The 22,868-nt window shown below is 33.6% G+C and overlaps 1 protein-coding gene across 1 annotated transcript in view; it reads right to left on the reverse strand.

The window, feature by feature from the left end:
- Positions 1 to 22,471, reverse strand: part of LOC132739288 (uncharacterized protein CXorf38 homolog) — a 52,681-nt gene extending 30,210 nt beyond the window's left edge. Inside the window, exon 1 of the mRNA XM_060726964.1 lies at positions 21,859 to 22,471. Coding sequence (XP_060582947.1) covers positions 21,859 to 22,434 — 576 coding nt within the window. The 5' untranslated portion in view covers positions 22,435 to 22,471. The remainder of the gene's footprint in view (positions 1 to 21,858) is intronic.
- Positions 22,472 to 22,868: the final 397 nt, after the last annotated feature.

Genomic DNA, 22,868 nt, shown 5'->3' on the forward strand with positions numbered 1-22,868 from the left:
ATAAACAACAAGGTCTGGTCCTTAAGAATGTTCTGTTATAATATGAAGTTTATCCCTTCAAAAATAGCAAAGTTACAGTCAGTTACTGCCAAAACAATGAAAATTTCAATAATTTGACCTTCAAAGGCAATGTCATTAATGAGTGAAGGTCAAGGTCTTTCGGTATATTTTTAACAGTTATCTTTTGAAGATTATTATGTTCAAGTTTGAAGACAATCCATTCAAAAATAACAAAGTTACAGCCAATAATAGCCAAAAAAATGAAAATTTCAATAATTTGACCTTCAAAGTCAGGTCATTGATGAGTGAATGTCAAGGTCTGACTGGTTATTTTTAAGGGATATCCTTGAAGATTATTATGTTCAAGTTTGAAGACAATCCATTCAAAAATAACAAAGTAACAGCCAATAACAGCATGAACAAGCAAAAATTGGACTTTTAACCCTTGAAGGTCAAGGTCATTTATGGATGAAGGTCAAGGTTAGTGTGGTCTACTGAAAGGTCTTGTCCAAGGGTTGTTGTGGCCAAGTATGAAGACAATACACCAAGAAATAAAAAAGTTATGATCCAGGTACAAGTTTTCGGACGGCAACGGCAACGGAGACGGCAACGCCGGACCTGACTATAACAATACCTCTACTTTTTTTTCAAAAAAAAAAAAAAAAAAAAAGTCGAGCTAAAAATCATCGAACCATGACCAAATTCCAACTTGACCTGCGCATTACTTTGACATATCCAATTCCCTTGCAGAAATATATACTGGTATTTAAAAAGTCCTAGTATTTCCCAGTTATTATCCTAGAAAATTCCAGAATGTTAAAACCAGTCTTGGCTATTCTAGTATGGCCTAGGAAGTACTAGTTACTGAGAACTAGACATTTCTAATAATTTTCAAACATCTCATCAATTTCTAAGTTATACTAGGAATTGTAATTTATTTTCTGAGATTTCTAAGACTTAAGATTTTGCAAAATTCTTAGTCTTTAGGAATTACTTAGAATTTATCTTGTAAGAACAAAATCCTAAACATTTGTGCTAAATTCCTTGAATCTTACATAAATTCCTAAAGACTAGGAATTCTCTTTGTTGAAAGTAAACAAGTAAATAAAGAAGGAAGACAATAAAATTGAAAAAAAAAATGTTTTCTTTCTTTTTTTTTAAATAAAACAACATACAGTACTGATCTAGATCTATTTACTAATATTTTTCTAGGATTACTTAATTATTGAATTTCAATTAAATAATAATAATAATAGTAATCCTAGAAAAATATTGAGTAAATAGATCTAGATCAGTACTGTAAGTTGTTTTATTTAAAAAAAAATTAAATTCTAGGATTACTATTATTATTATTATTATTTAATTGAAATTTAATAATCAATTGACCTTAATGGTCAACCTGCATTTATGACAATTTTATCATTGGCCATTCAATTAATAGATATTACCAAAATGTATTAGGAATATATAATCCCAAAAGAAAAAACAAATGTACAGGTACTCCAAGTAAATCAAAGACGTATTATAAACCTTAAAAAAACAATCAATAATTGACATCTGAAGTATGTAATTCTTATCAGTTGTGTAGAGCTATTTTTAGCGCTGTCAAATTGCATCCACTGATGTCATGCTTCAGTGCACAGACTGTGTGTATAAACCACTTTATACACGGCCTATAGTCTATACTGCCTGTTGACATTGTAATTTAGTGTGATTTGAACATGTATATGTAATTAGGGGTGGATTTAAGGTGATTATTATTGCATAGGTGAAAATCCCATGTGGCAAATTGACTCGTGTGCTGAATTAAAGTAGGCCTACTGTATGTGGCAGGTAATATTTATGCTGACGGAAATTAACGATGTTAACTTAGTCTTTACTTAACCAGCGAACCTTTACGATTATACTCGAGCAATATCCGTATATTTACGCTAACCAAGACGAGCATAATTTCATGACGTATTGGATACGTATACTGATGACGTAGCAACACAATTGTTATGGAAACTACTGTAGCTTTGTATGAAATTCAAGCGCTTGTTGGGCTTAAAATAAATAATAGATTTGTGAAATAAAATTCAACGATATAATTGAAATTATTCAGTCATTGTATTGACGGCAAAAACAATGGAATTACACGAAAGTATGCGTATCAAGCACATGTTACTGACGTAGTACACAGGTTTATTACGTAGAACACAGGTTTATTGTGCGCGCAATATTCAAAGACGGCAGACACTTCGTCTCATATCAACAGTGAACTGATATCGTCTCCCCAATAAAGACATACAACGAGGAAGGTGAAATTGCTCAAGCAAATTATCAGAAGAAGACCTTCAAAGCTGCAATCGAAAAAAAATCACTGTGAGTATTATCATAAATGCACTGATTTTTTCCCGTGTTTATGACCCCTAGAAAAAATGAAGAGTCTAGAGATTATTTTAATGATCTTTCTTCACTTCTTAAAGAATTATTTTGTAACAATTTGACGACAGTAACAATAGAAATAATAATTGTATTTCCAGCTTATTCCTCGTTACAGTTAAGATACTTAAACCTTACTGGAACTATTGCGTAAACGGACATTTGTCACATATTTTCGCGACCTGTTTTTATTTATTTCTTTGTTGAACCGGAACGATATAATAATAATGAATAAAAAACAAAGCATCATTGAAGATGGTTGTGCTTCCATGCAGGAAATTATTTGCTTGTGCCCTCTAAAATTTTAAAATATTTTTTTGAAAAATGCATGGTAGCAGGTTTTTTTTTAGCCCCAGACAGTTCAATACCCTAGTATGCAGACAGTTCACTACCTTAGCAATTTTGCACTTGTATTAGAATAAAAAGTTTTTCATAAAGAAACAATATTTTTATATCACCATTAATTTATGTAGTTATATATTAGAATATGATAAACAATATCAACAAGAAAAGATGATGTTCAATAAGCCTACATCATGTCTGTATTTTAAAATAACACATTACTGACTCACAGTATTTTTAAAACACAATAAGATACCTCCAAAAATCATGTTTTTCTGTTTGTTTTTGTTTTGTGTGTATATGTGTGTGTGTGTGTGTGGGATTTAATCTCTAGATTTCTGATCATGTATAGGAATTATTGGACCACTAAAAAGTTGTCTAGGCCACCAAAATTTATCTGTCAGCGGTCCAGGTGACAGCCTAGCTAAAATGGTTTGTCTTTGACACTGCCTAAGCCTATACTAGAGAATCTGAATACTGGTCCATTAAAATAAATCCCACATGACGATTTGCAAAGAACAAAAATAGCACAAACAGTGTCATACTTTAAGCACTAACCTGAATACATTGCCTTAATCTCAGTCATTGAATTTAAGATTTTTGAATATACTCGCCCGAAATCCAGTTTTGAATTTATTCTACTATATATTTAACTAACTTCTCTTAAAATTTACACGGGCAGGATGTGAAGTGGTTGAACACGCTTGAACAAGATATTTTTGTGGCCCCACTCTAGATTTACCCTTGTCCGTCTGTTCTCTTTTGTGTCGGATGTAACTCAAAAAGTATTTGACCTATAGTCACTGTCATGAATCTTTACAGGAATGTTGATCAGCATGAAGGGTGTCCGTTTGACCCTTGAAATGACTCTATGACCCTTCAAATTTCCAAAAGGCCTGATTTGACCTTCAGGATTTTAACTGGAGGGTCAAATTTTGTTAAAATCATGGGGATTTGACCTTGTAGTCGATAAAACTTAGTCAAAATGACCCTCAGGATTTTATGGCTAGTGAACACCCTGGCCGGCCGCCATGTGCAGTTGTGCACTTGTGTATTTTTGTTTGGATTTATTCAGTATTTTTAGCGTTATTGCCCTTGACTTAGTAAAAATTTGCGATTTTCAACTTGTGTCGAATTTAACTCAATAAGGATTTGACATAGAGTCATTAAACCTTACAGGAAGGTCGTTCAGCATACAGTCGACATTGTATTAAGAGACCACTCACGGGACTGCCAAAAAGTGGTCTCTTAATAAAGTGGTCTCTCAATAGAATTCTGGAAAATTCGAGACTTTATTATAATATAAGTCATTGATATAATAACATCTTTTTATAAAAACAAAAACTGTACAATATTATATAATTATTATGTATTACAGTTTCATAATTACATTTATGCCTTTTGTTTGAAAAAGTCATCAATATCATATTGATGACTTTTTCAAACAAAAGGCATAAATTTTATACATATTATATGTGTTTGTTTTTTTTAGTAGAAATTTGTGTACAAATGTGATCTACGCTCATAATACTATTAACAGGTCATTTTGACCTTGAAAAAAAAGCATATTGTCATATATTATTAATATGTTCATACACATCTATACACATCTCCTGCTGAACATACTTTCAAATCATCAGCCAGACCTCAAGATAATTTTTCATGCAATGAGTTTTAAAGTTCTTGATTTTTTCAGCAAGTAGTTTTCACACTACCCCGATTTCAAAACATTTAAGTTTGAGAGATCTTAGATTATCATTATATATTTTTTTATTTTTTTTTTTGTCGAAGGGTTATATTTAATGGGGTACTACATGTATTTTTATAAAGCATCAGATGAGCACCTACACCATCAGCAATGAAAGGCTGTAATATTTAGTCCACTACGTTTCACGATTTTATTTTGACTACAAACGATGGCATTTGCTATTTACTCAGACTCAATTCCATGCACGATTTCCTCATTCAATTTATCCGGTATTATTAGTTGTCTGTCATTTTTTCGCTCGTTCCAACGTCATTTTCAATTAGGGAGGTCACTCTGAGCACATGACAAAAATGTGCCAATGCGGTGTTGCGATACGTTATTGCTCTGACAAAATATGTCACAATAAATAGTACTATCGGAAAACTGTTTCTTTCTTTCCGATTTTGAAACGATTGCAATTGTTATTAATTTCGTTTTTAAACGACAATTATTTGTGACGGTCTAATTGACGGCAGTTTAAAGGGATATTCAGGCAAAATAATGACAAAAATACTAAAATGATCTTTTGTATTCAACTCGCGCTGAAATGACATTTCTAAAAGTTTCAGCATGAATTTCTCTTTAAATTCTATATATTTTGGATTCGAAACATAAATATATCTATATATGTTGAACGCCAATAGAATCACCGAATAGTTTTAAAACAAGTCATGTGACTTGAACAAACCCTTGAAGTTACAATAACAGATAATGTGGATATTGTATGACTGAAACAAGTCTAAGTCATTCATTTGACACGTTCTTTTACGTTTCCAGAGTTCACTGTGATAACTTTTGTGAAATCCTAGCGCTCTAACCTGACCCACGCGGGTCAGGTTAGGAAACCACCATTTAATTCTTTATATGGAGGAAAGTTTTGTTCATTTGACTGTCTAATATATTCTTTTTGAGGGCATTTACAGAATTAGGAATAAAAAAATCAAAACTAAGAAATGAAAATTTTGCCTGTGTCTCCCTTTAATAGATACTTTAAGACCAATGACCATGAAAAATATTTGTTTGTTCAAACCTACTCGCTAATTACACAGGTGAGAATGTCCGTAGGGACGATTGTTTGTCACGGCCGTTTAATAGATACTTTAACACTGAATTTTGTACATTTGGGCGGACATTTAGTAGCCGCTGGCCGCGATATAAAATCGTCGTTTAATGGAATTAACTTATATAGTAAAATCATCGGGAGGGATTTTATGCGGCCGCTTAATAAAAAAGTCGCTCAATAAAGGTGGACAAAAGTACGATGCCGACTGTATGTAGTTGTGCACCTTGGGTTCCGCTTGTGGATTTATCCCGTATTTGTAGAGTTATTTCCCTTGACTTTGTAAAAACCGTTTCATTATGTTGTGTTATTTGTTCCTTGAGTGCTGGAGTTAGAATCAACCAACTTTACAGAAATAATGATCAACATCACTAAATTACAGGAACTAAATTACAGGAATAACAATGATAATAAATAATAATAAAAAAAATACACAGTATATTTTCATTAGTTTGCCTTTTTTGGTGAACTTCAAAACTTACATATGCGAATAAATGAGCATAAAAACCGCCTGGATTTTCACTTATCAAATTTCAAAATATGTACATGACCAGTTTTTATTTCATGCTTTCCAGTGTTTTATTGGAATATCTCAGATGATTATATTCTGATAAACCACTAGTGAAATTTATAAAATATAATTTTCACTGTAGCCGGACTATATCTAAATGCGGATGAAAAGAAAATCATTACTAAATGGAATAACAGACAGAAATAAATGCTGTCATGCGTAAATTTTGCTTCTTTAGGAAAAGAAAGTCGATGTCACCATACATCATATTAAAAATGTAACAAAATGAGAGAAATTTAACAGAACTATTTTTCAAGCTTGATAATGTGACGTCATGATGTGATGACGTCACAAAGGAGAATGAGCGACGTAACGCGGCAAAATCAGTAAAAAATACTTAAAATCACTTAAAAAGCATGAAATAAAAAGAAAATTTATTTGTTTTACATATAAGATTGAAATATATTTCATTCGTGAACACCAGTTCACTCAGTGAAATTATATTTCTATCTTACATGCAAAACAAACAAATATCCTCTATATAACTTCAATAGCTTTGTATAACCAAAGCTACAAATCTGAGACCCAGAACAGAGTGTGTCATAAACACTTCCTTCATGAATGGCCATTTAAAAAAAATCAAATAACATACGAACCCACTTACCGGTACCTGAAAAAATATGCGAGAGTTTTGTAAATATTTAAGACACAGAAACCATTTTGTCAAGTTTGCGATGATTTTACTCGCTTGAACCAAGTGTGCATCCACTTCACGTCCTGCCAAGTGATTAGTATTTATTTCATATTCAAATATCTTGGTATATTTCCATATGTAGAGAAATGTATTTGTTTGATTTCAGATATGAATTGGTACCACAAGGCCACAAAGGCAGGAGTTCAACTAACTTGTGGATGATGTTCAAAGCTGAGGAGAGTGAGAGCTTAAATCTATAAAACGGGTCAAAAACTAAGCTGATGTTTAGATGTTTTGCTATAGAAACTGTCATAAATTCTTCAGATAATTGAAAGAGGACAAGTTGTACAAAATGCCATGGAGCTAAATATACATGGAGAAGAAACTGTGATGTCACACAGTTAAATTCAGTATTGGCAGAATTGTGTTCTTATAAGTTATCATATGTTTTGGGATTTTCAGAGATTTGATGCATCCTGGGTAAACATAGCCAAAACACCGCCATATTGAATTTCAAGAGGAAGATGAAACATTTTTTTTATTAAATAAGAAGCAATAGTTATTCATTGTAAAAGGTACTATACACACTTTTCTATACAAATATTTCTCTGATGAAAATCTATGTCGGGTGTAAACAATAATTCATGGATATCGTCCAAGTTTAACGAGAGTGCGAAAATTGGAGACTATCGAGAAAACCCAATTATCACCGAAGCCTGCAAAGGATTGTGGGTCTGAATCTGACTATTATCTATTTTTAGAGCTTCCTATCTGTTGTATATATATATAATTCTGTGAAAATGTAAAGAAGTGGTTGGATTACCAAAGATGAACATTTCATTTGATTACCATCAATTCAGTGGATTACTGCGATTCTCAATATGAAAGATTTGATGACAAGAAAATTATTAAACTGGCAAAAATTGGATCTTACAGCAAGGATTTACTCATTTCAGAAGACAGCAATAGAAAATGTAGGAGTTGCATGTAATACTGGAGGTTTCTTGCGTCATGTTTTGTACAGTTTAAGTGACGTTTCTTAGGCTGTTTAAGTGATCGTATGTCCCTCATTCAATCAGTTTAGAAAAAGATGAAAGCAAATTAAAATCTAGGAGTGACCTAGTCAAGTATTATATTGTTTTAACTTTTAGTACTAAATTCAAAGAGGTGTCACAGGTTACACTGTTTTAAGAAAGGAATCTTAAGTCAAGTGTTATTGCCAAAGCTCATTGCATTCCAGTAACTACAATGATATATATCTAAAGAAGTGTGTCTAAACAATACAAAAACAATTAAACTGTAAGGAAAATACTTTGTTTCATATGCAATCATGCTTTTTATTAAATTTAATAGTTTGCTTATGACTGATGTTGAACTGCTTGTCATTTAACTGGATTTAAAAGTGCACATTTTAGTTCACATCAGTACAATGTGCTTATGTGAAGTAATGTGATTGCCCTGTGTCCAATGGCATCTTGTATTGTCAGCAATTTCTTGTAATGATATCTTCTACAAAAACTGATTATTTGATTTTAATCGTAATGATCCTTTGGTGGCCCTAGTAACAGTAATTCAGCTGTGGTCCAGTCATACCCAGTTGCTAGGAAATTTCCAGTACAATGCAATCCTAGGCTATTCCAGCCATTCCTAAGATCATGGAAATACCAGGAACTTCTGGGATATCCAAGTTCTTGAAATGCCAAGGAATTACCAGAAAAAATGTTCCAAATACCGTGGGCAGGTCGTTCTCACTCATTCCTAAGATTATAAAAATACCAGGAGTTACTGGTTTTATCATAGGTCTTTGAAATGCCTTGAAATGCCTGGGAGTGACTAGAAAAATGTTCCAAATACCGTGGGCAGGTCATTCTCAGTAATTAGATTTTCCAGTACAAGTCGATCTAAGGCATTCCTAGTTTCACATTTTTTTTCTAGTAATTACCAGTAGTTTTCAGTCATTCCAATTACCGCCAGCCAGTAACTGGAAATTCCTCAGATTTCCTTGCATTTCCTAGGAATTATCCCTGTAAATATTCCTGGGATTTCCCACTAAAATCCTAGTAAAATCCTGGTAAATTACCAGTAATTTCTGCAAGGGAATATTATGTCAATTTTGAGTTGAATATGTAACACTGTTGGGTTGATAATGAGCAGAAACTGTAAATTTCATATCATTTTCAAAGTGAAAGGGGCATTACTCTGCCAAAAATCATTTAACCATGACCGAATTCGAACTTGGCCTGCGCATTCCAAAAACATATTCATATGTCAAATTTGAGTTGAATGTGTAATACTGTTGGGGAGATAATAAATGGAAACTGAAAATTTCATATTATTTTCAAAGTGAAAGGGGGCATAACTCTGCCAAAAATTATCGAACCATGACCAAATTTGAACTTGACCTGCACGTTCCTTTGACATATCCATATGTCAAGTTTGAGTTGAATGTGTTGTTACCATTGGGGAGTTAATGAACGGAAACTGAAAATTTCATATTATTTTCAAAGTAAAAGGGGCATTACTCTGCCAAAAATCATTGAACCATGACCAATTTTCGAACTTGACCTGTATTTTTCATGACATATCCATATGTCAAGTTTGAGTTAAATGTGTTGTACCGTTGGGGAGATAATGAACGGGGGGGGGGGGGAAACTGAAAAATTTCATATTATTTTAAAAGTAAAAGGGCATAACTCTGCCAAAAATCATTGAACCATGACCAATTTCAAACTTGACCTGTATTTTCTCATGACATATCCATATGTCAAATTTGAGTTCAATATGTGCAACGGTTATTAAGATAATGAACTGATGATGACGGAAGGACGGAATGACGGAACACTGGGTAACACTATATGCCCCTGCCATTATATGGCGGGGGCATAAAAATGCTATGCCACCGCAGAGTTCAAATTTTATAGCTGTACATCAAAGGACAAGAAAGTAGGTCACATCATCAAAATCTAGGTCAAAGTTCAATTTTACAATTAAAACTGTGCAAATGGTCAAAATGTCAAAATGTACATCAAAGGACAAGAAAAAGTAGGTCACTGTCCCCTTGGGCAAGGCATTATTTTTGACCCAAGGGTTTAATAACAAAACTCTATACAGGTCACCAAACAACATTTCAAGTCAAATGTCAAATATCTAAGCTATTAGCTTTCTCCCATTCAGAAAAACATTTGTTTTATTTTCTTTTTTACAATGTGTAACATAATGAGAATCACTGACCCCGGCACCCCTGGGTGTAGATTTTCCAGCGGTAAGCCTGGAAAGAGAGGCTGGTAGGAAACCCTGGAAAACTATGGAAAAGCATGGAATTTCATGGAAATTCATGGAAAATTGGTATTTTTTCCATGCTATGTGGACTTTTTTTTTTCCAGCCATTTCCAGCATTGCTGGCAAATAGGCTGGAAATTGGCTGGAACATTTGTGTAAAAGCCTGGGAAACCATGGACTTTACTTACTTAGATTTTTTTTGATGCTGGAAATGTGTTAAACTTTCTCTAAGTATGCTGGAAAAAACTTGTAAAAATTACAAGAAATCTTACCCTTTATTATTCAGCACAATATTGTAAATTTACGAAGAAAATATACAATCAAATCATTTATTTTTAATGCAAGTTACTGTAAATGATTTGAAATTTGACACTTTATACTTTTTTATGTAGTTGAAAAAGGGTATCTCAGAAAAAAATGTCTTATAATGCTAAAAGACATAAAATTAATAAAAAATTAATGAAATTGATTGTTCAAAATACATATTTATTATTTAAATAAATCTACATGAAGTTATGTACAATGAAATAATATCCATTTAAATTACAGGCTTTAAGTTTAACTATAAAAATTAATTAAAGTCTGTGATTAAATCATTCAGACACTATAATAATCAAGATGGGATTGCATTGCTTGCCATTTTTAAAAATTGTAAGAATTCATGTTTTTGATAACAATAAATAAATAAACAAAACAATAACAGTGCATGAAAGAAATCTCATATATATTCTATATTAAATTGACCAATACCAATGTATTTAGGAAAATAAATAAACTACATCCACTGAGATTTTACACTACACACTCAGATCAGAGCTCTGATTAAAACTCATTGACCAGCATTTCTAACCTATCTGTGCATGACTAAATTTACTGCCACTGGTCATTTCAGATCAGACTGTTCCATGTGATTATTTTGGGGAGAGATAACATTATAAATTTCATATGAAGAATGTGTCTAAAGGGACATTTGCAAAATCTAATTCCTTTCTTTTTTGTACAAAAATTTGTAATGATCTTTAAAATCTATATATTAGCTTATTTGATACTTTCTTTTACGCTCAAAGAATAAAAGGTTAAAATGATGAGCAGATTAAACCCTGCTTTACATAATGATAGACCTGTCCAGTAACTGTTGTAAATTTTGAATTCTAAGATATCTGGGTCAGAAAGAGTGCAAATTACAGAGGATGTACTTGATATTTTAGCCAGTTTTTGGAGATATTGTTTTGTTTTAAGACTTTAAAGTGTTTAAGCTACATGTATTGGTATGATAACAATTAGAATCACCTGGGACAAAGAGATATAGAACAGAATCAGGTATTTATAAACCTTAAGTTACATCAATGGGGGACAGTAGTGGATTATCTTCCCTTGATAAAAACCGAGTTTAACCAAAATGTAAGTAGGTCCAAATATTTGGAATCCTTTGCTTTTATCGTTGAGTTTTATATAAGACAGGTTGATATGTCTTAATCAATTATTTAGGGGGCAGGGGACATATTCGAATGATGGCCCCGGTCAAATTTTTTAATAACTCAGACATGGTGTTTTGAAGGTACTGATAACTTCTGATATTTCTCTGTCATTGTAATTCTTTCTTGTTTGTGTGTAGTAAATGAGATATATTTTTGGGTTTTTACCCGAAACTAAGCATTTTGGTAGCTTTGTATGTATTTCTGACTCTCCGAATGGAGGTGAAAAAGTTAAAAATCAAGCTTTGACAGTTGGCGCCAAACAAGTAAGAAATTTCAGATAAATTTTGTGAAAAATCTAAACGTATGACAGACACTTTATTTGTCATTTCTGAAAATGCCATGGCTTGCACTGCGTGTTAATGATATTTTTAAAGGAATCGGGCGGATTCTGGAGTATGCTGCACCTTCATGAAGATTGCCCATATTGGTATATTTTAGGTGTGATTTTGGCTGGGTGGGGGTAAATATAAATTGCTGTCAGTCATTTTTTGAAGGAGCAATGCATACAAACTATTATTTTTTTCAATGTTTGTCATATATCATTGAATAATGCTGTGCAACTGGTTATCTGCCTGTGAAACATATTTTGAAATATTTGGAATTGTGTTTCTGGTCACACTGAAATACAAAATTTTTCATTTTTAGGTCCCCTGCCCCCTTACACATGCATCAACAAATATGTAAACCTTAAGGAAATCAAAGCACTGAAAGTACTGAAGTATACATTGCTTGATAATATAATCCATTTTTGACATCAAAGCCATGTTGATTTTAACCTACTGACCTCGAAAACAATAGGGATCATCTTCTGACCAAGATCAATGTCCCTAACAAGTGATTCACATGCACCAAGGCTTTTTTCTTCAAAAGTTATTTATGAGTCAAGGAAGATGTAATGTTCCATCTGTGTATTGCTAGGACAAGCTGATAGATGAGCAATAAAGAAATCATTTTTTGAAACACCCGTTAAATGGACTGCAGTATAGAATATTGAAACAGTCATATTGAGTTTCCAGTGATGCTATCTGATAAAATACATGATCTGGTTTGAACTCTATACAAAGTCAATTAATTGAATCATCCTACAAGACTTAATTACCAAAATTACAGTACATCTATGTACTGTACTTTGATGCATTAATAAATATATTCCGGTGCGTTGTATTAATCTCTACACATTAATTTTCAAATGCATTAACTTTATCGTTAATTTAATAAAAAATGAAATCTATAATCACAACAATTCAAATGTACTGTAATATTTTCATTATTCAATAATTGTACATAATAGTCTTCATGAACAACCTTTCCAAGAAATTCATTTATATTGGACAGCAAGTTAACAAGGGTTTTTCCATAATCAGGTGTGTTACCAACTTCTTAACTTTAGATCCATTGAGCTAAAACATTTTTTTTTCTTTTTTTGGCTATTGTGACATACTTCTGATTTTCAACCAAGGTGATCCATGTTCAAACTCGAGCAACACCTGTCACACACATTCTTACGATGTTGTTTGACATTTGGGACAAAGGGTGACCAGTAGAGTGTTAACAAACTAAATGACCAGCAGATTGTTAACAACTGTAATGTCAGCATCGGATACACGTGGTTGATACCTGACTGATAAATGTAAATGGTTCGGCCGTGGGTATCCGACGATGCTAATATGGACAGACCAGATTTGACATAAGATGGATGGCCGACATTCAACAATCTTAAACCTCACCTAGCCTGGGATTCAGGCGTTGATAGCTTTTGCTTATTCATAACATTTTTTTGTTCATAACATATGCGCTTAATATTCCGTATTCGTTCGTCGTTTTGATAGTGTCGATTTTGCCAAACAGAAACATAACAAACAAGAGGGCCATGATGGCCCTGAGGTCGCTCACCTGTATATAGGCCCCCCCCAACCCCCCCCCCCCCCGCCAAGGTTGCAGGGCCAATTTAACCCAAGGGCTTTTATTTGCACAAAACTTGGTAGACACCCATTAGAAGATGTTTCATGCTAAACATCTAAGCTCTAGCTCATTGGGCTTTTTAAAAGAAGATTTTTTTTTAAGTTTTTACTATACACATATAGTTTAAAAACAATGACACCCCTGGGGCCGGGCCAGTTTTGACCCCAGGGCTTTTATTTGAACAAACTTTGTAGACACTTACTAGAAGATGTTTCATGCTTAATATCTAAACTCTAGCTATTGGTTTTTTCAAAGAAGATTTTAAGTTTTTGCTATACACATATAAAGAAAAATCAATGACCCCCCGGGCAGGGCCAATTTTGACCCAGGTCTTTTATTTGAACAAACTTTGTAGACACTCACTAAAAGATGTTTCATGCTTAAATATCTTAACTCTAGCTATTTGGGTTTTTTCAAAGAAGATTTTTTAAGTTTTTGCCATACACATATAAGGAAAATCAATGACCCCCGGGGCCGGTGCCCAATTTTGACCCCAGGGCTTTTATTTGAAAAAACTTGTAGACACCTATTAGAACATGTTTCATGCTAAACATCTTAGCCATAGCTCTTTGAGTTCTTTAAAAGAAGATTTTTTAAGTTTTTACTATATGCATATAGGGAAAATCAATGACCCCCCCGGAGCGGGGCCAATTTTGACCCCAGGGCTTTTATTTGAACAAACTTGGTAGACTCTAATTAGAACATGTTTCATGCTAAATATCTTAGCTCTAACTCTTTTGGTTCTTTAAAAGAAGATTTTTTAAGTTTTTACTATATGCATATAGGAAAAATCAATAACCCCCCGGGGCGGGGCCAATTTTGACCCCAGGGCTTTTATTTGAACAAACTTGGTAGACACCCATTAGAACATGTTTCATGCTAAATATCTTAGCTCTAGCTCTTTGGGTTCTTTAAAAGAAGATTTTTTAAGTATTTACTATATGCATATAGGGAAAATCAATGACCCCCCTGGGCGGGGCCAATTTTGACCCCAGGGCTTTTATTTGAACAAACTTGGTAGACTCTAATTAGAACATGTTTCATGCTAAATATCTTAGCTCTACCTCTTTTGGTTCTTTAAAAGAAGATTTTTTAAGTTTTTACTATATGCATATACGAAAAATCAATAACCCCCCGGGGCGGGGCCAATTTTGACCCCAGGGCTTTTATTTGAACAAACTTGGTAGACACCCATTAGAACATGTTTCATGCTAAATATCTTAGCTCTAGCTCTTTGGGTTCTTTAAAAGAAGATTTTTTAAGTATTTACTATATGCATATAGGGAAAATCAATGACCCCCGGGGCGGGGCCAATTTTGACCCCAGGGCTTTTATTTGAACAAACTTGGTAGACACTCATTAGAACATGTTTCATGCTAAATATCTTAGCTCTAGCTCTTTGGGTTCTTTAAAAGAAGATTTTTTAAGTTTTTACTATATGCATATAGGGAAAATCAATGACCCCCCGGAGCGGGGGCAATTTTGACCCCAGGGCTTTTATTTGAACAAACTTGGTAGACACTCACTAGAAGATGTTTCATGCCAAATATCTAAGCTCTAGCTCTTATGGTTTTTTAAAAGAAGATATTTAAAGTTTTTTCTTCGGTTGCCATGGCAACCAGAGTTCTGCATGGAATTAAATTCTTTGAACAATTTTTAAAGGTGACCACCAAAGAAACATTCCTGTGAAGTTTGGATGAAATTGGCTTAGTGGTTTATGAGGAGATGTCATTTAAAGTAAAAGTTTACATACGGACGCCGGCCGGACGCCGGACGAAAAGCGATCACAAAAGCTCACCCTGTCACTTTGTGACAGGTGAGCTAAAAATCGACAGACTGGAACCCAGGCTAACCTCACCCTGAGCTAGCCAACCTATAAGTTTCACCACTGACTTTTTCATACTGTACTTATTACAAAAAATAACTGACATTTTACAAAGGTAATAAATTCTATGTCATAGTTATTCATTTAAACGATTAAAAATATATTAAGCAGCATTTTTTTAAAAATATATCTAGTATTTTATTGCAAGTAAAATGTGTTGTTTGTTTATTTATTTTTTCTATGTTTTTGACGCTAGGCAGTATCATAGCCGATAAACAATTTCATACAATGTTTATTACAAAATTATTACTGATATTTTACATTTCTTACACATAAATTTTAATGTTATAATCATTCATTTAGACGGTTAAAATTTTATTTAATAGTTCTATTTTTGAAATGCCCATTTCTTTGCAAGTAAAATGTGTTTTTTTTTTTTATTTTGGGCTTTTCCATTTTTTTGACGCTAGACCGATACGTATCCGAAAAACACTTTCATGCTGTATTTATAAAAATATATACATCACTGACATTTTACATTGGTAACAAAAGAAAGTAATAGTTATTCATTTAAAAGGTTGGAAAAAAAATAGCGGCTCTTGTTTTAACTACGACTATTTTTAATGCCCGAAAAAAATGTTTTTCCGGCTTTTCCATGTTTTTTTTGACGCTAGACTGTAACTTTGCCGAAAAAAACTTTCATATTGCATTTAATACAGAATAGAATCATTCTCTAATTTACACTGGTTGCAAAAAGAAAGTAAATTTTAATAATTTAAAGGTTAGAAAAAAGTAGATAAAACTTATTTTGTTGAAATTATACCAATTGTATATATCATCGATATATACAATCGACATTTCATCAAATAACCGACAAAAACCAATTTCATCAAATAACATGATCAAAAATGGTTTATATTGCTGAATTAATATTTCTTTGTATTTTAAGTGTTTTTCGGTATTTTTTTTTGGTGTTTTTTGGCAATTAATATAAGCAGATAAAAATAACAATGTATTTATTTCTTAATGCTTACACTGATTTACAGTTTGAAATGATTATTTCTTCTCGTCGAATCTTGCCACATATGCCTATATTTAGCTCCATACGTCAATATCCCAAGTTCGACGAATTGTAATGGGTTGAACGGTCGATAGGCCGAATCTTTTTTTTTACCCGTACTGAATCAGGCAATCTTCGCTGAATTTAGAAACATATTTCTTTTCAAAAATCTAAGGCATACAAAAGTGAAAGGAAAGTCATGTGTAAAAAAGGTATTCAAAAGAATAGCTTACGTAATTTTTATTTTTCGAAGTCACGATAATTGCCAGTTTTTAAAAAAAAACAAAAAACATTTTCCGGTATACGCTGGTAAATTTTGTGACGGTGCTCCATACTTATTTTGTAAAACATTTTAGGGCAATTTTATTGCATAAATGTAAATCGGGAATTTTATTTAATTTAATATCTATCTGAGATGTTTCGTCCCATTTATATAATACACTGATATACACTTTTAGAACTAGCAGACGACAGGCTATTCTTATCATTGCGTATCTCACTGTATAAATCGCATGTAAAATGGTCTGACAAATATGGTAGGTTTAAACAGTTAATTTAAATACTTTGGAGTCAAAAGATGTATTGAAGTTTTATATTGTGATGAAGCTAAGATCCAAAGCTTTCTATTGGTGTAATACATTTTAAAATCGGACATTTAATCACAACACACTAGCGGTTTAAAAAAAGCTTATTTTGTATTGTTTTAGCATAAGCGCTGGCGACTTTACTATATTTACGATGTATTCATTCATGCTAGCAAGCGCATGCGTATATGCGAAGTTTAACGCGTAGGTATAAACTACGATTTTATCAATGAACAGTTAATTTTTGTTTTCTTTAAAGGAATGTAGAGTCTATTATTTCATGAAAATGAACGATTTGGAAATTTCAAAGCATTTAAACAACTTTGCAAAACACTATTATAATGATGTGTAGTCGGAATGTAACGCTACTGCAGAATGAAGAACTAGTTTCTATAGCGGTTTTTATCCGGGAGTGGATGTTGTTCGGTAATGCATTAAACCTGTATCTTTTCTGAGATATAGCTTATAACTCTGTATACATTGCAAGCAATGTATACAAAAATGATTAATTTATGTCAACAGATTCTACATCTTATCGCAATATCTAATCTGAATATTACAAATGATCATAATTAGGCCTAATTAATTCAGTTTGCTACAAAGAAATAGGCGATAAAGTCCGAGTAATCCAATAGCTTAGGACTTATCTATTTATAGGGAGTACTCAGGGGAGGTTATTCACTACTGTCCCTCATGCAGAAACAGGTTATATATCAAACTATCAAACTGTCCCTCATGCAGAAACAGATTATATATCAAACTATCAACATTTGTAACACAAGATCAAGGTTGTTTTTATATTTTCAACTTCATGCATTTGTTTTTTCTGATAATTGTTTTTAATCTATACATGTATAATATATTGTAAAATATAAATTATTCAATGATTTCTTTATAATGTATATTGTTAAAATGACAATTGTTAGTAGATCTTTTTCATTTCCTACAAATAAAACAAATTAAATCAATTTGATTAAATAGGACTAAATGGTACAATCAGTAGTTTTGTACAGCTGAACAGGGTCATCATAATCATTTGTTATATTTACATGTATGTGTTGTGTTTTCAATGGAACAATCTAAAATAACATTTTACATTATACAATTACATAACTTGCAGGCTGGGACATAAGTGGTGACTGTGAGAATTACCAACAGTGTTTAATAATGATGTGCAGTATTAATCCTGAAAAGGTATATTTTTAAATCTCAATACGTGTACTTTTTTATTCCATGTCTTTTCTTGAAAAAATACATACTGGGTGATAAATATTGTCACACATATTTACTTAATTCTTATACATGTACAGAGAAATTCTTAAACACTTGTGCACTTTGAAATAAGATATACTGCATTGCTTTAGTATTTTTGAATATGCATAAGCATAGTTAATATTTAATAGTTAATACATTTGAAACATTAGATTTGATGTTATTAAAAGATACGAAATATAACTGTATAATATTTATATGCAATAAAACATAAGTCATTACCACATCTGTGTTAAATTTATTATGAATTTTATCTTTAAAGGTGAGCACAACCACAAAAAGTTCTAGGAAACACAGGCAGAGGACTGAAAATGGACATCAATAAAAGAAATAGTAATTTAAATAATCAGAAGCACTTGAAACAAATTTAAGATTAAAACAGTTTCTCATTGACAGATTACATGTAAGAGCAAAATAATTGCTAAAATTTATAAGACAACCAGAACCTAGCTACCAAACCTGCAGCTAGAAAAAAAACTGTTTGTGCCATAGTGAATGTAGGATGTTCTATTCTGTATTTGGACTAAAGGATATGTATTAAATTTTGTGAAAGAAATATGTGATCATGTTAAACTAATAAAAATTCCACCCCAAATATTCCTGTGCTGAATTCCGTCAGAGAATTTTAAAATTTAAAAACATTCAGGGATGCTGGAATTAGGCTGGATTTTTTTCCATGTTATTCCATCAAGGCTGGACTATTTACCATGGTAAAAAGTCCAGTCTCTATGGTTGGCAGTCACATGGAATACCCTGGAAAAAAATCCATACTTTTGTTCCAATACTCCATGTACATGGAAAAGCATGGAATAAAGTCCATGCTTTTCCATGGAAAACATGGAAAATATTCCATGCAGCATGGAAAATGTTCCCTGTTTTTCCAGCCCATTTTTTCTCAGCTTCAGGCTGGAAAAGGCTGGAAAATTTTGTTCCAATACTCCAGCCTCTTATTTTCCATGGAAATCCCTGGAAAAGCATGGACTTTTTACACCCGGGCAGGGCCAATTTTTGACTTTATGTACATAATGAAAATCAATGACCCCCGGGGCGGAACCAATTTTGACCCCAGGGCTATAATTTGAACAATCTTGCTAGCGGTTCACTACACAATGTTTCATGCAAAATCTCTTTACTCTATCCTTTGTAAATTTAGAGAAGATGATTTTTTAAGTTTTTACTATATACATATAAGAAAAACCTATGGCCCCCAGGGGCAGGGCTAATTTTGACACAAGAGGCAAAATTTGAACAACTTTGGTACAGTACCTTTAGATGATATTATTTAACAAATATTAAAGCTCTAAGCCTTGTACCTTCAGACAATAAGATTTTTTCATTTTTTACTATATGTATAAATTGAAATCAATGACCCCCAGGGCGGGGGCAATTTTGACCCCAGGGCTATAATTTGAACAATCTTGCTAGAGGTTTACAACATAATGTTTCATGCAAAATAACTAACCTCTAGCATTGGTCAATTGCTAGAAGAATTTTTTTGAAGTTTTTACTATTTACATAAAAGGAAAACCAATGACCCCTGGGGCGGGGCCGATTTTGACCCCAGGGCTAAAATTTGAACAATCTGGATAGAGGTCTACCAGACAATGCCTTATGGAAAATATCTAAGCTCTATGCCTTTTGGGTCTTTACAAGAAGGTGTTTAAAGATTTTACTATATGTACATATAGCGAAAATCAATGACCCCGGGGCGGGGCCGAATTTGACCCAAGGGCTATAATTTGAACAATCTTGGTAAGGGTCTGAGATTTTTTAAGGGTCTGAGATTTTTTTAATTTATTCTTATTATTCCTTTTGGTTGCCATGGCAACCAGATTTCTGCATGGAATGAAATTCTTTGAACAATTTTGGAAGCCCTTCACCCAAGGAACAATCCTGCCAAGTTTGGTTGAAATTGGACTAGTGGTTTTTCACAAGAAGATTTTTTAAGTTCACTATATAATCTATACAAGAAGCGCCGCAATGCGACGAAAACCAGGTTTTCAACGACCAAGTTTTGATGTGACAACAATCAATAGGTCAAAGTGCACTGAAGTTATTGAGTAGATACTGAAAATTCTATTGTAAGCAAATTACCTTGACCTTGTACCCAGATATCTAAGTGGCAATCCAAAGCTGCCATTCAGCAAGTTCAGTGTCAAAAGGTCAAAGCAAACTCAAGTTATAACATGAAAACTAAATGCATTAACCTTGATCACAGACACCTGGGAACCAATCCCAAGCTGCCTCTTGATATAAGCTACCCATTCATCAAGTTTGGTGTCAATAGGGCAAAGCAATCTCAAGTTTTTGAGCAGAAACTGAATTTCTATTTTTAGTAACAGTGACATTGACCTTGATCACAGACACCTGGGTAGCAATCCCAAGCTGCCTCTTGATATAAGCTATCCATACACCAAGTTTGGTGTGAATAGGCCAAAGCAATCTCAAGTTATTGAGCAGAAACTGAATTTCTATTTTTAGTAACAGTGACATTGACCTAGATCACAGACACCTGGGTACCAATCCCAAGCTGCCTCTTGATATAAGCTATCCATACACCAAGTTTGGTGTCAATAGGCCAAAGCAAACTCAAGTTATTGAGCGGAAACTGAATTTCTATTTTTAGTAACAGTGACCTTGACCTAGATCACAGACACCTTGGTACCAATGCCAAGCTGCCTCTTGATATAAGCTATCCATACACCAAGTTTGGTGTGAATAGGCCAAAGCAATCTCAAGTTATTGAGCGGAAACTGAATTTCTATTTTTAGTAACAGTGACCTTGACCTTGATCACAGACACCTTGGTACCAATCCCAAGCTGCCTCTTGATATAAGCTATCCATACACCAAGTTTGGTGTCAATAGGCCAAAGCAAACCAAAGTTATTGAGCAGAAACTGAATTTCTATTTTTAGTAACAGTGACCTTGACCTTGATCACAGACACCTGGGTAGCAATCCCAAGCTGCCTCTTGATATAAGCTATCCATACACCAAGTTTGGTGTCAATAGGCCAAAGCAAACTCAAGTTATTGAGCGGAAACTGAATTTCTATTTATAGTAACAGTGACCTTGACCTTGATCACAGACACCTGGGTAGCAATCCCAAGCTGCCTCTTGATATAAGCTACCTACACACCAAGTTTGGTGTCAATAGGCCAAAGCAAACTTAAGTTATTGAGCGGAAACCAAAAGTTGACGCCCGCCCGCCCGCCGACTTCGGCATTACAATAACGCGGTTTTCGTTGAAAACCTGGTTAATAACAAACACACACACACACAAACACACCAACACACACAGGTGAATCGCTATATGCCACCGCGTCGCATATGCTGCGGTGGCATAGAAAGGTGGTACCTTGGATTGGAATAAAGAACAAAGTCTGGATTGGTAATGGGACCTATATATGGACCCATGGGATATTGGAAAAATAGCCTGTATACAAAGTTCTATATACAAATCTACACTTGTACATTGAATTTATTCTACACCAGTGCACTCAGAATTGATATCTCATGATTTCCTAATTTTCTCTTTTACTTTGATGCTGAATATACAACATAAGCAATACAATAGAGCTGATTTAAGATAAGTAAAAGAAATTTCAATAATGATTTACCTTTGAAAACAAATTGTTTGTTCCTGTGACATTGCATGCAATGTGGCTATGAAAATACTGGTTATTTATCAATAGGTGTAATAACCCAGTACAATCAGTTTCACTAGCAGATTGCTTATGCTCGTACCCTGGAGCATTTATAAAACATTTACAAATGCTCCAAGGGTATACTGACCACTGTTGAGCATCGCTGTTTTTCCAGTTAGGTGAAGGTGGTGAAGATGCATGATGTTGCACAATATAGTCATAGATGGCGCCACATATTTTGTTCGGACAAGCAGTTTTGCCCTTAGTAAAGCAACAGCTGCATCTTACTTGCCCAAGAGGACAAAATTTGTTTCCAGCAGTCCCTGCTGGCTTATGGTCTGGCTTGAGAGTATCAACTCGACAGCTGCCACACGTCGCATTTGATGGTAGTGATTTTGTAGACCTAATGTTCTGTAAGATATCCTTATGTTGTTGGTCAGCTATGTCATTACAGAATGGTACCAGTCCCTCCTTTAAATATCCAAGTCCTAAACCAGCCTTTACCCACTGTCTGTAGTTTTTCTTCTCTAACTGTAGTTGATGTGCCATCCTGATAAACTACCAATATCTAAACAAACAAACAAACAATTTTGTTAAAATTTTATAAAAATAGTTAAGAGTTTTGTAACCATCTGAATGACGCAAGGACAGACAATAGACACAGGACAAATTGTGATTACAAAAGCTCACCTTGAACATTTTGTGCTCAGGTGAAAAAAACAAACCATGATATACAGTAGACTTGCTGAAATAAAATCACACCCCGTACCAAAAGGAAAAGTTTGCCGCAAACTCGCCGCAACTTTGCCGCAAATTCGCTGCAAACCTTTTAGTTCGCCAAAACACTGTGTCAAGTGTTTGCCAGATATCGCCACTAGTGGCAACTCTGTGGCCAAACATTTGGCGACTTTGCGGCGAATTCACCAGAATATTAAGTAGTTCGCCAAAAGGTTGCCAGAAAACTTTCAGTGGACTACTAATTT

Source organism: Ruditapes philippinarum, unplaced genomic scaffold (assembly GCF_026571515.1).
Source record: "Ruditapes philippinarum isolate M1 unplaced genomic scaffold, ASM2657151v2 ctg2901_1_1_1_1, whole genome shotgun sequence".
Classification (NCBI taxonomy): Eukaryota; Metazoa; Mollusca; class Bivalvia; order Venerida; family Veneridae; genus Ruditapes; species Ruditapes philippinarum.